The following is a 16,712-nucleotide window of genomic DNA, read 5'->3' as shown; positions in this document are numbered from 1 at the left end:
TTACCACTTCTCTGCACCACTTCCAAACTGCATGCCAAATATTCAGTAAAGGAGGGAAATAAAAACCGATGACACAGCAAACATGTCTTTGCTAATAAAGCTAAGACATGAGTCTTTTTAAGTGAAGATGAGTGACTCATGAGGGAAAAAGTGGTCTATCAATTATTGCTAAAGAAGTAAAAAAGCAACTTAATTCTTCCCTTCAGGAAGTATTTTCTGTAGGGGGAGAGGAACAGAAAAGTCAGAAGAAACAAGGAAAAAGTTGCAAAGAACAAATGTAAAGAGATGTAGAGCAGAGAGAAACAAAAAGAGAAAGAAGAGGCAGACGTGCTGCGGTGGTAAACACTAAAGCAGACAATGATGGAGAAAAGGACAGGCAACTATCCTCTCAGAGGCTGACCTCCCAGGCTGGATGCAATTACACTGGAGGCTGGCTCTGGCCCCCGCACTGCAGATTCCTTACTTCTTTAACAATGCCCCACTCGGGGACAACCACAAGTGATGCAGACCACATGAACCCAATTAGCTATGAAGTGCCTTATTTTGGCCCCCCAAGCCACCATTAGGCCAGGAATTCTAATTCCATAAGTGTTAGAAATCTTGGTTAGTGCAGGGCACAGATGACTGAGGAAGAGATGAAGAGAATGAAAATTCAAGATGTGTATGCTTCACCTGATAAACTGGACTGCCTGGTTTCTCTGATTGATGACTTGGGAAGTAATAGTAAGGGGGGTGCGATGGGATCCTTCACCTGCTTCTAACATTAATATTACATTGAGCATCTGATGGAAAACATAACTGATAACCTAGAAGAGAAAAGAAAATTCAATTTAAAGCCTGATAGAGAACCCAAGGGACTTAAACATAGTGACATAGACTTTAGGAAACCATTTCAAGCCATCGGAAGGTAAGTCAGGTTAGCATAATTGCTGGCTGAACACTAGGGATGTATTTCTTAGACAATTATCAGGTATTTGATAAATGTATTATACAATGTAAACAGTGTGAAAGAATCGCTGATAATGACAAGAACATCATGTAGTTTCTCTCCCCACCTCATGCATATTATAAGTCAGAATTTAGGGCAATTTGTTGTCATATTTATAAACAGCACAGAATGCTAATAATATTCCTGTATTAGAAAAAGGGGAAGCTGGCTGGGCTCGGTGGCTCACACCTGGAATCCTAGCACATTGGGAGGCTGAGGTGGGAGGATTGCTTGAGGTCAGGAGTTTGAGACCAGCCTGAACAACACAGCGAGACTCTGTCTCTACAAAAAAATAGAAATATTAGCTGAGTATGGTGACGCATGCCTGTAGTTCCAGCTACTTGGAAGGCTGAGGCAGGAGGATCGCTTGAGTCCAGGAGTTTGAGGTTGCAGTAAGTTATGATGATGCCACTGCACGCTCGCCCAGGCAACAGAGTGAGACCCTGTCTCAAAAAAAAGGGGGTGGGAGTGGGGAAGGATAGCTTACATTGTATTTTACCAGCAGTTAACAAAGCACGTTTCAATATATTATCTCATATAGTCAACTGATTAATTCCTTCATCGAGTAAATAAAACATTTGCTGAAAAACAAGTATGTGGTAGGTATTACATTAAGCACTTTCATATATACAGCTAGATTTTACTATATTTAATTTAAAACCTCACAACTCCATGAAGACATGACTAATTTCCATTTTATAGATAATTAAAAAAACTTCAAAGGTGGGCTGTCCAAGGATAAATAATTAAAGATTTGGCTAAAACCATCATTGCCTAACATCAAGTCAATACTTTTACAATTAAAAAAACACATGTTTAGAGACACAGTAGACCTAAAAGGATAAATTTTCCCATCTATTTTATCTTTTAAAATGTTAAAAAAGGGCATGGAAATTAAAAGCATTACTGTGAATTCTATTACATTCATATTTCAAGCACACAGAAATCAGAAAGACATAGAACATACAATATTGAATGTCTTCTAAACAACAGGCATTGTGCTTGGCATCTGACATGCTTAATTTCATCTAATTCTGTAACAAATACATGAGGAAGGTAAAACTTTTGTTCTTTTTGTCCAGATGTAAAATCTGACATTTTTGCCAGTTCTTGTAACTCATATAAGGCCACATGGCTAGTAAGTAGCAAAGTGAGAATTTGAACATAGATGTGCAGAACCCCAAATATACCCAAACCTTCTTCTTCTTTTTTTTTTTTTTGAGACAGAGTCTCACTCTGTTGCCCACGCTAGAGTACCAGGGCATCAGCCTAGCTCACAGCAACCTCAAACTCCTAGGCTCAAGCAATCCTCCTGCCTCAGCCTCCCGAGCAGCTGGGACTATAGGCAGGCGCCACCATGCCCAGCTAACTTTTTCTATATATTTTCAGTTCTCCTGCTAAATTCTATTTTTTAGTAGAGATGGGGTCTCGCTCTTGCTCAGGCTGGTCCCAAACTCCTGAGCTCAAACGATCTGCCCACCTCAGCCTCCCAGAGTGTTAGGATTACAGGCGAGAGCCACCGTGCCCGGCCCTCAAATCTTCTTCTTAACCAGTACGTTATTGCCTCTGCAAATTCACTGTATCACAGCCACCAAAAGCCACATGATCTTGTTCACCACAGTTTTTGCACAGTGTTATCGTTTTATTAATGACAACTAAGTTTAGCACCACCATGCATGAATAACCTTAATCCCAATGTTTATGGTAGTGATAACATTAAGGTATCATGGGGGGCAAAACCAAGATAACAATTCTAACCAGGAATGAGAACCTATAAAATTCCTGTAAGATACCAACTAAAATAATATAAATACTAATAGAAATACTGAAGCACACATGAATTGACAAAGAGAAATTTGAAAATTCTATGACTATTCTTGTTTTCAAAACAATTTGATAAATATTTTTATGAAGGTAACTGTTCAGCTCATCTGTTCCTCCTACCTTATTAACACCAGAACCGTTTTTTCCTGTCTGAAACCTAACAATAATTTGCTGTGGCCAACAAGTATTTTGATATAAATTTGGTAATGAAGAACTGACAGCAAATAGAAATAGTGATGTTTTATTATATGCAAATAATATAACGTCATGAAAACAACCCAGTAAGTTAAAATGGTGCTACATCAAACATTTTTTTTGTTTTTTGAGATGGAGTCTTGCTCTGTTGCCCCGGTGAGTCCCGTGGTGTCATCATAGCTCACAGCAACCTCAAACTCCTGGGCTGAAGGGATCCTCCTGTCTCAGCTTTCCAAGCAGCTGGCACTAAGGGCATGCGCCACCACACCTAGCTAATTTTTCTATTTTTAGTAGATGGGGTCTTGCTCCTGTTCAGGCTGGTCTCGAACTCCTGACCTTAAGCCACCCTCCCACCTAGGACTCCCACAGTGTTAGGATTACAGGCGTGAGCCACTGCTCCAGGCCATCAAATGCTTTTAATGTCTTTCCATTGTATGGTTCGCCTGCTTTCAACTCAACTAGTAACTAAATTAGATCCTTATCTCCTTTACCTTATCTCCTTCGCCATGAAATGGGGAGCACAGCAAATACAACCCATGATAGGCCAGTTCTGGTATGTATTTTGCTTGGTTAAGATCTCTAAAGAAAAAAGGCAAAACATTAGTTAACGGATATAATTTTACTGGGAATATTTCTTATCCCTAGAAGCCATATTTAAATGAATAAATTCTACCTGTGTGCCAATTAGGATAAAATGGCATTTATATTTCTCCTGGAGCAAAAATTATTATACTATATTAAAACTGTAGCAGTGGAAGATTGAATGGCTCACCTGATTTGTGTAATACGACATTCATGAAGAACTGGCTCAAAATTAGTTAAAGTAACAAAGACCTGGAAAACAGATACCAAGAAAAGGCCTGATTTTTTTGTACTCATTAAGTATTAGCCCTAGTCTATCCCTTTTGAAGTTGCCCTAAGGTTCTTGGAATTTTCACTTACCTCTATACAATTCTGTACACATTGTGGTTTCTCTTTCAGGGAAAACTTGGGTAGAAGCCTTAAGAAATTCTTTAAAACATGAAAGATGGCATTTCGAATCTGAGAAAGGTCCCGGGCAGAAAAATAAATATTTTCTTCATCCTCTTGTTCTATAATTTCATCCATCTAGATTATGAAGAAATGCATAGGTGACTGTGTAATAATGCCTAGCACTTTGTCCCACAGTTTTCAATTTACCCAAACCAAGTCCAGTTAAACTCCAGGTAGTAGCTGACGCTGAGGTGACATGACTTTGACCAGGTTGCTTGACTGTCCCAGGTCTCCATGGTCATAATGGTAAATCACTGGGCTAGATGGCCACTGTAGTAGTTTCTAGCTTTGTGTTTGTCAGTGATAATTTCTGTGTTTCTTAGAAGTTTTGATGTCAATGAACCTCTACCATCCTACCTTGTCACACAAGAATTTGGAATTAATGCTATTCTATTCCACTCTTAAGGACATGAGCCTTCAGGATACTTTGACCACCCCCTGTAATGACAATAAGATAATGTGGCAAATACAACAGTTAGAATGTTGTCAAGCACACCTGGGAACAAGTCTGGGGAGAGATGATCCGGACACTGGAAAGACGGCAAGGAAGAAATGTGCCCTTAGAAGTACACAAAGCCCAAGAGGCAACTTAAAGTAGTATTGAATAGCTGATGATAGTTCAGGACTTTTTGGTTATAATCATGATGCCTGAAGTCATATTTAAAAGTGAATCCTTAAATAAATAAAATCATGTATTTGTACAGATATGTTTCATTATTCAATTTACTACTTACCTCAATATCTTCTTTCCTGGGTGGCTTTCCTCTTTTTCTATGCCTCCTTGGATTAGCCTGAGAGCTCATTGGCTGTTCTTTCTTTCTTTTCCGATTCAAGTTAGATTCCTGAGGCCAGCTCTTCTTTAGAGTTTGAATGCATTTGTCAAACATCACTGGGTGGAATACTTGGTTGGCTACACTACCTGTTCATAAAGAATAAAGAGTAAACGGGCTAGATTTCATCATCTTGAAATATGTCTTTAACAACAGATGAAAAGTTAAAAAGCATAATACAGGCTTTTCACTAACTTGGAATAACAATGAACGTTTTACAAAGGAGTACCATTGTAAACTTCAGTCTTAGTAGAGGAACAATAGTGCTAAATTGGAAATAAATAACAAGGTTTCCACATCTGGTCATGATAAAGTAACTGGTTTTACACTGGTTCTCTTGCTGTAAACAACTGTAAAACTGGATGAAAATTTATAAAATAACCAATTTTAAGAAACTGGACACCAGGCAGCATAAGGAATGCAATCTCTGAGAAAAGGAGGTAAACCCTAAAATTGCCTCAGTTTTGTATCGAGGCAATTTCTGGACAACGGCAGAGAAATGGTGGATCTAAGCAGATTATGATGGTCTTACTAAGTTGAAAAATCAGAGTCAGAAAGACAGGGTAGATGGAATTTATACAACAGAGTACTGGAGTAGAGGAAGCTGCATAGAAAAAGGGCTCCAGAAATCTGCACAGGGCTGAATAGAAGCTATGCACGTATGGGGCAAAATTCCATCGCCGAGGGCAAAAAAAAATTTCTAAGGAGCTAGAAGGTGAATTATGTTCACAATTCACACAGGGCTCAGACACATTTGAGACGTTGTTAAACACCTAGAACATTCAGTAGAGACCTAAGAAGAAACATACCTTAATAGCAGGGTTAAACTGCATATACAGTAAAGGCTACTTTATATCTGCCCTAACAAAGTTTTAAAACAAGCCTCAAAAGGATCAGTGGCTGCCTATCAAAACATAACACTATTTAAAGGAAAACAACAAAATTCAGGCACTCAATAACCTAACATATGTCCAATATGTTAGGATCCAATAAAAAAAAAAATTACTGGGCGTGCCCAGCAATGGAAATGTGCCACCTAATGATAAAAAGAAAAATCAGCCAATAGAAACAGTCTAAGAAACGACAGAGGTATGGAACTAACTGACAACAACCTTAAAACAGATAGTATAAATAAGCTCAAGAATTAAAAGTAAATATTAACACAAGGACAGAAATGAAAAAAATTTTAAAAGAACCAAATGGAACTTCCTTGATCTGAAACAGAACCATTCACTAGATGGGCTTAATAGTGGACTGGACATTACAGAGACAAAGATAAGCAAACTTAAAGATATAACAGAAGCACAGGAACCAAAAAAATTAATAAAGACTTAATGACTTATGGGAGACTATCATGCTGTCAAGGATATGAGTAACTGGAGTCCCAGTAAAAAGGGAAATGAAGAAAACATTTGAAGAAGTAACTTAAAAATTTCCAAATTTGTTGAAAACTATAAATCCACAGATCCAAGAAACTCAATGAACCCAACCATGATAAACACAAAAGAAATCACAACAAAGCATAGATAATCTAATAAAAAAACCCCGAATCAATCTAGAATTCTATATTAGGCAAAAACATTCTTGAGGTGAAATAAAGACATTTCATACAATCAAACCCCAAGAAAGTTGATGGCTGGCAGATTTGCATCACAAGAAATGTTAAAAAAAATTTCTTCTGGCTAAAGGAAAACTATAATGAGATGAAATCTTTTAAATATAAAAGATGATTTTTTTTTGTTTTTTAAAAAATTCTATAAAAGATAAAGGAGAAATGTTAAGAATGAATTATATGGTTTATAACATATAGAACTAAAATATATAACTATGCACAAAGAATAGGAGGTGAGGCTGAGCATGGTGGCTCATGCCTGTAATCCTAGCACTCTGGGAGGCCACAGCAGGAGGATCGATCGCTTGAGGTCAGGAGTTTAAGACCAGCCTGAGCAAGAGTGAGACCCTGTCTCTACTAAAAATAGAAAAAAAATAGCTGGACAACTAAAAATAGAAAAAAATTAGCTGGGCGTGGTGGCATGTGCCTGTAGTCCCAGCTACTTGGGAGGCTGAGGCAGGAGGATCGCTTGAGCCCAGGAGTTTGAGGTTGCTGTGAGCTAGGCTGATGCCACGGCACTCTAGCCCAGGCAACAAAGTGAGACTCTATCTCAAAAAAAAAAATAGAAGAGGAGGGGAGAAAGCAAAATATACAAATATACTGTCTTAAGGTTCTTACACAAAGGTATACACAAAGCCAGAACTTTAAACATACATATACATGCAAAGATGTACAGCTCATAAGCCAAAAGAGGAGATAACATGGGATATTAGAAAAGTACTCAATCCAAAATAAGGTGGAAAGAGGAAAAAATGGAACCAAAAACAGTTAAAAAAAAAAAAATCCAAAGATGGCAGAAACCTAACCATATTGATAATTACACTAAGTGTTATTCTTTAAACAGTTTAACCATTCTAATACAAAGGCAAATGTCAGAATGGATAAAAAGCATGACCAAATGATAGGCAGTCTACAAGAAACTCTTTAAATGTGAACAGATAGGTTACAAATAAATGCATGAGAAATGACGTACCAACCAAAGACAAATCATAAGATAACTGTAATGGCTATCTTATTATCACAGTAGATTTAAGACAAGGAAAATAACCAGAAAAACAGGGCCATAACATAATACTAAAAGGATCAATCCATCAAGAAGACATAACAATCATAAATACATTTGTATCTGTCAGACTCTGACAGAATTGAAAGGAGAAATAGATAAACTGACAATTACACTTGGAGATTTCAACATTCCTCTCTCAGTAATTCATAGAACAAATAAATAGAATATCAGAAAGATTATAAAAGACTTGAATGACATTTGCAACCCACTTGACCTAATTGATATTTATAGAATACTAGGTCCAACAAAGGCAGGATACATATTCTGGTCAAGCACAAATAAAAGATTCACCAAGTCAGACTCTGTGCAGGGGTATTAAAAATGAAGTTAGTAATTTAAAAGTATTGTGATCATACAATACTCTGATCCCAACACAATTAAAATAGAAATCAATTACAATAAGATTTCAGGAAAGTCCTTAAGTATTTGCAAATTAAACTCAATGTACTAAGCAATTCAGGTGTAAGAAGAATCACAAAAAAAAAATTAGAAAATCACTTTGACCTGAATGATAAACAAAATATATCAAAATTTGTGGGATATAGATAAAGCAGATTTGGAGAGAAATTTATAGCATTAAATACTTAACAATAGAAACAAAGAAAAGTATGTGAGAACAAGGATCTAAGCAACCACCTTAAAAAGTCAGAATAAGTAAAAGAAAAAAGTCAGAATAAGAACAAATTAAACCTAAAGTAAGAAGGAAGAAAATAACAGCCATAACACCAGAAATCAATGAAATAAGAAATGGACAAACAATAGAGTATAATCAGTAATATCAAAAGCGGGTTCTTCAAAATGATCAATAAGATTAATAAGCCCCTATCTAGACTGATCAAGAAAAAACAAAGAAATATAAATCATCAACATCAGGCATGAAAGAGATGATATCACTACAGATTCTACAAACATAAACTTATTAAAAAAAAAAAATTCCAGGCCTAAATGGTTTCACTAGTGGATTCTACCAAAAATCTAAGGAAAAAAGAAAACCAATTTTTCACAAACTCTTTTAAAATACAGAAGAGGAAGGAACACTACACATACATAACTCATTCAATGGACTGATATTACCCAGATGCGAAACCAGACAGACACCTCAAAAAAAGAATATTCCTTATGAATACAGACATAAAAATCCTCAACAAAATATTAGCAAACTAAATCTGACAAGATATAAAAAGGATTATAGACCATGACCAAGGTCATGCAAAATTGTTTGAATACATAAAAATCAACCAATGTAATATACTGTATTACTAGAATAAAAAGCAAAACCATATGATCACCTCACAGATGCAGAAAAGCAAATGACAAAATCCAATACACTTTCATAAAACACTCAACAAACTAGGGATAAAAGGCCATCCTTAAAAAACCCACAGGCAATATCATACTTAAAGGCAAGAGACTGGATGCTTTCCCCTTAAGATCAGCAACAAGACAAGGATGCCCACTCTCCACTTCTATTAAACACTGTACTGGAGGTTCTAGCCAGGGCAATCAGGCAAGAAAAAGCAAGAAAAGGTATCCAGACCGAGAGGAAGAAGTAAAACTATTGACAAAGGACATGATCTCATATAACGAAAATCCTGTTAGAACCAATAAATGAGTTCAGCAAGAATGCAGGATGTAAATCAATAATCAAAAATCAATTGTATTTCTATAATATGTACTACCAATAAACAACACGAAAATGAAATTAATAAAACAATGTCATTTACAATAGCATCAAAAAGAATAAAATACTTAAGAATAAATTTTAAAAAGGAAGTATAAGAATTGTACACTCAAAATTGTAAAACATTATTGAAACAAATTAAAGATGACCTAAAATAAATGGAAGATATCCTGCAGTCATGGATTGGAAGACCTAATGTTGTCAGGATGACAGTACTCTCCAAACTGATGTACAGATTCAATGCAAACCCTGTCAAAACTCCAGCTGCCTATTTTTGTAGAAATTTACATGTATATCCTAAAATTCACATGGAAATGCCCAGAATAGGCAAAACAATCTTAAAAAAAAAAGGACATACTGTGATTGAATATTATGTATCAACAGCATCCCAACCATAATCCAGAAACATTAAAAAATAGAAGGTAATTGGCAAGAATATGGCTTGCTGGAAAGCAGCAAGTGGTCCGTACTAACAGCTATCTCTTTGCTCTGGCATAAATCTCAACCTTAATCAGAAGGAACTGAATCTGGCAAGGGAAGAGAAGAATGAAACTGGGTTTCTAAAACCACTACTTTTCGGAGAGAGAACTCAGTGATAACTGAGATATTGCTTAGCAACAAAGTTCTTTAGGAACTTACTTCAAAAGTCTTTATGAGAGCATTAACAATAGAATAATTGAGGGTTTTAAGGCTTTAAATACCTTTTTACCTGTTCCCAAATCATATGAAATAAATCCTTAGCATTAATTACATATGCATTTATGTAAACAATGATAAACAGCAAGCTGAAAATTTTGTGATTTTTCTTTTACATATGAATTTTGAGTTCTCCAGCTCAATCTCGATGTTCTACTTGATCTTGTCTTGGGTTTGGGGAAGAGAGAATGAACTTCTTCACTCCCCCAGGAGGAACAGGAGACTTAAGTGCTCTGACAATACAGCAGTAAAACAGTGCTCACAGATAGACTCCTTCTTGATGCTTTCGTTCATCAAAAATTACTAGCTACTCTCGTGCTCTCTTGATTAGAATGGTTTTAACCTATTTTTCAACACCCACACAGGAGAGAGATAACACAATGACTCCCCATGGCAATTTTTCTCAGTTTGGACAGGAAGTCAGAAAGAGAAAGGGCACTATCAGAATGTTATGTTTCGGTGGGGGAGGGTGGGAGTGATGCTATTGCAATCCCTATTGGATTATTTGTATTAGGTTATAGACAGCATAATTTCAGAAGACAAACATATGTAAAGAAAAAAGGGAAAGAAACTTTTCGAACACCTATAACATGCTATGTACTTCACAGACATGCTCACTTAATCCTCAGAATAATTCTATGACATGGGTTATCACTGCTCCATTTTATAACTGAAAAAACAAAGTGTAAGAATTGAAAATAACGTGGAAAGAAAAAACGACAAAAGATTTGTCCCATCACATCAAGTATACATACCTGGTACTTCTAACAGCAAAAAGTAAAGCCCAGCAGCATGAAGGCCATATTCTCGATATTGCACACTGACATTTTTTTTATGAACTATTTGAACAAAGTGATAGAATAATGCCACCAGCGTACTGTGGGAAATACTGTTCTCAATGAAGAAGGTCCAAATAGTCTATAGGGAGAGGACAAATCATAAAAGCCAATAATTAGAAAAATCTCCTCCTATTTGAATTTTATAAGTACTTTATTGCCTTACAAAAAAAGGAATAGACCAGTCTGGCTCTTAATGATAAATGTACCATCTTTAGAGAGACTGAAAACATCAAAATTGAGTCTATTATTTTTCAAAATTACAAAGATAAAAAAGTATACAAGAAATTTAAGTAATTTTTTAAAAAGAATTTTTTGGTAAGTTTGAAGCATGTACACTTCTGAAATTATTATAGCTCAAAACTACACTAAGACTTTTGGGACACTGTATATTAGTGACCGCTCAGAGAAGTTACTTCTCCATCTAGATTAAATGTACCCAAATCCATTTAGCACTAATTACTAACTAAGGAAATCAGAACAATTTATTTAAATATAAATGTTCTGCAGATTACGGGCAATGGGAGCAGGAAAGGAAACACCTGCAGCTTCTCCCTCAATACATTTCGTAAGCAGCCTAGGTGAGAAAGGAGATAAACCCTAGAATAGAAACCATAATTTTATTAATTTTATCATTGCCCCATGCTTTCTCCTTTTAAATACTTGAAGAGGAAGTGGGTTATTGTAATAAACTAAACACAGCAGATACTAAATATGGTTTATCCATGAGTACTGTATCTTAAATAAAACAAAGGACCAACACATTTAAGCAATTGGCCCTTGTACTTCCTGCTTCCTGGAAAAGGCAGGGGAAATAGTAGCCAATGCTTCAGATTAGCCCCCCTGCTTAGCACATGCCAGCTTAGAAACCATCAAAAGTCCTTTCTTCAGTCTTCTTTCCTTCGCTAGGAAACTTCTGGAAGAAATCACCTCCTACCATCACAGTATCACATCTTCATTCCTAATACCATCTGCACCTCCATACTATTCACCTTGGAGGTCACCGTGGACCTGTTCAGTCACCTGGGCTCTGTGATCCCACAGCTGTGGTCAGGTCTTGGTACCAGTGATCACTCTCTCCCTGCCTTCTGACTGCTCCTCCTCAGCCTGCTTTCAAACAGCTGTTTCTGCTCTGTCCTCTTCTCTCCCCAGCTGATCTCATGAGTTGCTCCCTTCCGACATCCACCTTGATTTGCAAGAGTCTTCTCTCTCTCCTGATCTTCCAACCCTTATTTCTACCTACCTATTATGCCTCCCAAAGATCTCCTAACAGAATCTCATATTTAAAAGTCTAAAACGGAACTCAATTTCCACTTGACCTTGCTCTTTTTCCCTTATTCCCCACCTTGGTCAACAACGTCATCATCTTCCTAGTTTCAGAAAGTTTCTTTCTTCCTCTCACTCCCTATACCCAGTCAATTGAGCACTTTGCAGCATGTTGGAGCTATCTGAAAAGGGCTTCCTAGTTCACAAAGTCCTATTAATTCTATGTCAAAAAATGTCCCTAGTTTTTAGTCTTCCTTTCTAATTCCCAAAACCATAACTTCAGACCACGCCGTTGACGCTCATTAACACCCATATCACGATGTAAGTCTTCCAAGGGATCTCTCTTGTACATATTTTTCCCATTTCAGTCCATCTACGGTCAAGAACATTTATCCTAAAACAGATCTATTCACGTTACTTAGTCTATTGCTCACTGTAACTTCTTCCACACAGGGCTGATTGTGAGGATTAGATGAGTTCACATGTACGTGATGCTTAGAACAGAGCCTCATAAACAAACACCCTATTAAAAATGTTCCAACTCCACAGCTCACCCTCATTTAAAGCTCCCAGACCTATCTTCAGTCTACCTTACCATCTTATGTTCCACCCCACGTTTTAAGAATTCTGTGTGCCATTCACCCCACACAACTCACGTTCCCTCAATATTCCATGCATATTCCCATCAGGTAGCTCCTTCACTAGGAACACCCTACAACCCTAACTTCTGCTAGTCAACACCCTACCCATCTGTGAAGACTCACCACTAGCTACTTTCTTTCTGGAACCTTCCCTGTCCTATCATGCTCCCTTTTCTATGGCCCTATTAGATGATATCCACCTCTCTTGGAGCATTTTTTACAGTATGGTTCACAGAATACTTCCAGGCCCCCTTAGACTCACAGTGGCACTGTACTTGCCCCCTACAGCTTCATATGGTTGATGGACTCACTTCTGCCAGTGCTCAAGTGTCCACTCTTCTTCCCTGGGAAGGCCCTTAACTTAGGGAGAGGCTATTTATCTTAATATTCACTTTGTCCACTAAAGTACTTAATGCAGTGCTTAGCATTACATCGAAGGAGTATTCAATTAGATGATTTAATTTTTGAACAGCTATGTGAAACTTGTAACTGAAATATTTTTTGTTAATTTAAATGCTTCAGAGATGTTAATATCTAAGTATTTTTTGCTCTGCCTCCCAGTCCTTTGTTTTTTTTAAAAGTAATGATGTAAATATTAATAAGCATACTAGGTAGAACTCAATATTTAAAGGAACTCTTTGGATAAATCTGTTTGTAATTCAACTATTTGTTCCTCAATTTACTAATATCAGACTCTCTTAAAGTTAAGGTAAGTTTGAATTGTTATTTGCATTTTCCTTGGACTTCTTTCCATTTTTGGTTTGTTTGGCTTTTTTGTTTTTGCCTTTATACTTTTCCTTTAATTTGCTCTTATAAAAAAGTGGTCATGTCTTGGGAAAAAACCAGACTAGTACCTTGAACCTTTTGGAAAGCTATTAGGATAGTCCAATAAATGAATGATATTCTTTATGTTACTCATATGGGACTCCCTATAAATTATATACTAAAAAAGCTAAGCTTTAGATGATAATAATGATTTTCATCTCCCATTTGTAACACCTCAAGTTGGCTAGCTTGATTTTTTATTTTCTTACCTCCGTAGATCCATGTTCTTCAGTAGCAAAGGGGAAAAGGCTTTCATGGAGTTTTGTGAATGCACTCAATCCAGTCTCTATAATCTCTGACTCTATGCTGGGATCCAAAGGCTCAGTCTCTGTGAAATCCAGTTCCCACACTGTGTCTACCCATTCTAGGGGAAAAAACAATGCAATCAGTAAGTGCTCTATAACAAGTAAAAACCAATCACCGTTAGACTCCAGGTACATTTAAGAGGAGAAACGCTTATTAGTTCCAACTCATATTTAACTTATAATGTAGCATAATTAAAGGCAAGCAGAAAAGGTTAAGAGAATCTTTTTCTTTTAAATCATAACTGACAGCTGGCTATTAGGTTAACTATCTTCTAAAAATATCAAGAAGTAAAACACATTTAAGATATAACAGTTTTGGGGAATGACACTTCAAAACACTTAACGATCTGGCCTTCCCACACGTTCAATCTAGAGAACAGAGGTTAATCAGATTGCCTCAGATGCTCCTCTATGAAATTCTCCTAATCAAGTTAATAAGCTCACATAAAGTGCACAGCACACTTTATTGGGCCCATGTTAAAAAACAGATATGATTTCCCCAAGAAGTTTAAACTTCTTGAGGAAAAGCAAGCCAGATTCATACTCATAGAGATATTCAGTGACTTCATAATACACTGATGGGAAGAACGTATGTTGTAAGAAGGTCACATTAAGACAGCATCTAGCTAGATTCCTTCACAATCTCTCTTACCTTTAAACCTCATACTTTTCTCACAAACTATATTTAATGTTTTCACTGTTATTTCACCAAGCCTAAAATTAAGACTAGACGGAAACATGCGGACATCTCAAATTATTAATGAGGTGCTCCTTCAAATTAATATTTTAAAAATATTTTTTCACTGTTGATTTAGAGAAGTTGGGCAGGATATAAATAAAGACAAACAGAGTTGGGTGGCCTCAGCCTTTCTTTCATGGCTCTGAGCATTATGTTGCACTCAGCAAATGAAAAGTCTTATAATTAACTAGGTCTATCCTCCTTAGAATACAATCTGCCTATCATCTTTTGTCACTTGAGCTTGGTCCTGGAGGAGGAAGTCTCTGTACCCCAAACGGCTCTGCATAGCATTCCTTCCAAAGATATGCAATATGCTGCCTTAAAGAACATATGAAAAATACAATTGAATCTCTCCGTATTTCCAGCAATGTTTAAAGCTCATTATAGACTACAGCAGAAGTTTTCTCAGTCCTTATTTTGGCTTTGTCTACAATAGCTCCTTACTGTCAGTAGTATCAAATCAAATTTGGAAGGCAGTAACTGGCCCTGATATCAGCCATTTGGTCATAGAAGTCTTCTGTGTTGATTGTTGAGTGAGAGTATAAGAAAAACTGAGTTTGGTTATTTTCTTCAATATTTTTACACTACTCAAATCCCTCACTATCTATTTTCTCAACTGTCAAATACAGATAATTTCTGCTCTACTACTTCACTTAGGATTGAAGAGGAGAAGAAATATATCATTTATTCCCTCAAGAAACAATTTTGAGAAAATACTATATGTTCTAAGAATACAGAGATGAATGCTAGATGGTTCTCGTCCACAAAGATCTCACCATCTCACACTTAGAATACGAAAAAAGCAACCTATGATAGAAGAAAGACCAGAGTTTTGATAAGAACAAGGTGAATATACTGACTTGATCGATCTTTTACGTGTAATTAGCCTCCTCTTCATCAATGAGAATACAGGATTGCTGTGAAAGGTGTACAGAGAGCCTAACAATGTGCTAGCCACATAAAAGACACTCACCAAATGATAGTTATTATTTTCACAATGGATGAATTGTTAAAATGGAAATAGATCTATGGAACATAAAATGCTAGAGAGCTTAACAGGAAATATTACTGGGGAAGGATGTGGAGGGATAGAGATGGGTTAGGTGTTTATTCAGGTGGACTTGAATGTAGGTGTTTGCCAGGGAAAGAAATGCAGAAAAGTGTACCCCAGAGAGTATAGCATAACCAAGCACAAAGGAAAAGAAAGTACAAAGTATTTAGAAATGAACAAAATAGTTACAACATAGAGTGTGAGTGTAGAGGGTGGGAATTAGTATACATTTAGCAGTTACTATGTGCCAGGTACCAAGTTCATCTTCAGAAAAACCTTGGGACATCGGTATTATAATCCCCATTTAACATTTAAGGAAAACTGAGGCTTAGTAGGGTTAAGCAACTTGCCCAGTAATACATGGTTGCAATGTGGTAGAACCAAGAAACCCATCCACGTATTTCTGACTCCAACAGTTATGCTCTTGGAAAAGCATACTGGACAGAACGGTGAAGCCTCTTTTTAAGGCATGCCAAGGATCTGGTCATTTATTTAGGAAATGAAGGAGAAACATTAAAGGTTTAAAGGCTTGACACATTTAAAGTTGTGTTTTCAAAAGTGGTCCTGCAGAGGTGTGGGGGATGAGCTGGTATAGTTAACATCGGAAAGCAGCTGAGATACTTCCACAGTTGTTCAGGTTATTGACTATAATGAAGCCTGGGTCACAGCATCAGGAATGGAACGGGACGACATGAGACACCTCTGAAGCAGGACAACCGGTGGTGGTGGGCATGAAAAGGGACGCAGGAATGCCATGACTCCCAGGTTGGTGGCTTGGCTGGTGCCATTAGGAGGCTCTGGGAATCCCAGTTTCGTTCATGTGACGTTTGATGATGTCTGCGTGTCAGACATTCAGCTGAACCTTTGAACATGAAGTTCAAGAAATAAGTTCGGCTGAAGAAAGAGATTTGCAATTTAAAGCCACCGGAATAGATAAGAATACATACGTCCACGAAGATTTGCAGAATAAGAAGGCAAAGGCCGAGAAAACATGCACGAGCACTACAAGAGACTGGCCAACATTACCTTTTTTTTTTTTTAACGGTTACGTGACCGGGTTGAGCCCCTACGGTAAACCCGGCTGCCCACTATCCTGGTATGGCACAGCCCCACGGACCCCAGGCC

General features: G+C 37.0%; 1 protein-coding gene across 5 annotated transcripts in view; it reads right to left on the bottom strand.

The window, feature by feature from the left end:
- Nucleotides 1–16,712, bottom strand: part of NCAPD3 (non-SMC condensin II complex subunit D3) — a 72,272-nt gene that overhangs the window by 55,301 nt on the left and 259 nt on the right. For all 5 annotated transcript variants that reach the window (XM_045555639.1, XM_045555643.1, XM_045555640.1 and 2 more), the window contains exons 2-8: nucleotides 13,702–13,856; nucleotides 10,680–10,842; nucleotides 4,774–4,958; nucleotides 3,950–4,114; nucleotides 3,780–3,841; nucleotides 3,499–3,586; nucleotides 673–806 (exon numbers count right to left, since the gene is read on the bottom strand). In XM_045555639.1, the coding sequence (XP_045411595.1) occupies nucleotides 673–806; nucleotides 3,499–3,586; nucleotides 3,780–3,841; nucleotides 3,950–4,114; nucleotides 4,774–4,958; nucleotides 10,680–10,842; nucleotides 13,702–13,856 (952 nt within the window). The remainder of the gene's footprint in view (nucleotides 1–672; nucleotides 807–3,498; nucleotides 3,587–3,779; nucleotides 3,842–3,949; nucleotides 4,115–4,773; nucleotides 4,959–10,679; nucleotides 10,843–13,701; nucleotides 13,857–16,712) is intronic.

This window comes from Lemur catta, chromosome 7, assembly GCF_020740605.2.
Source record: "Lemur catta isolate mLemCat1 chromosome 7, mLemCat1.pri, whole genome shotgun sequence".
NCBI classification, from domain to species: Eukaryota; Metazoa; Chordata; class Mammalia; order Primates; family Lemuridae; genus Lemur; species Lemur catta.
The sequence above is the reverse complement of the archived record's forward strand: the minus strand, read 5'-3'. Positions and strand labels throughout refer to the sequence as shown.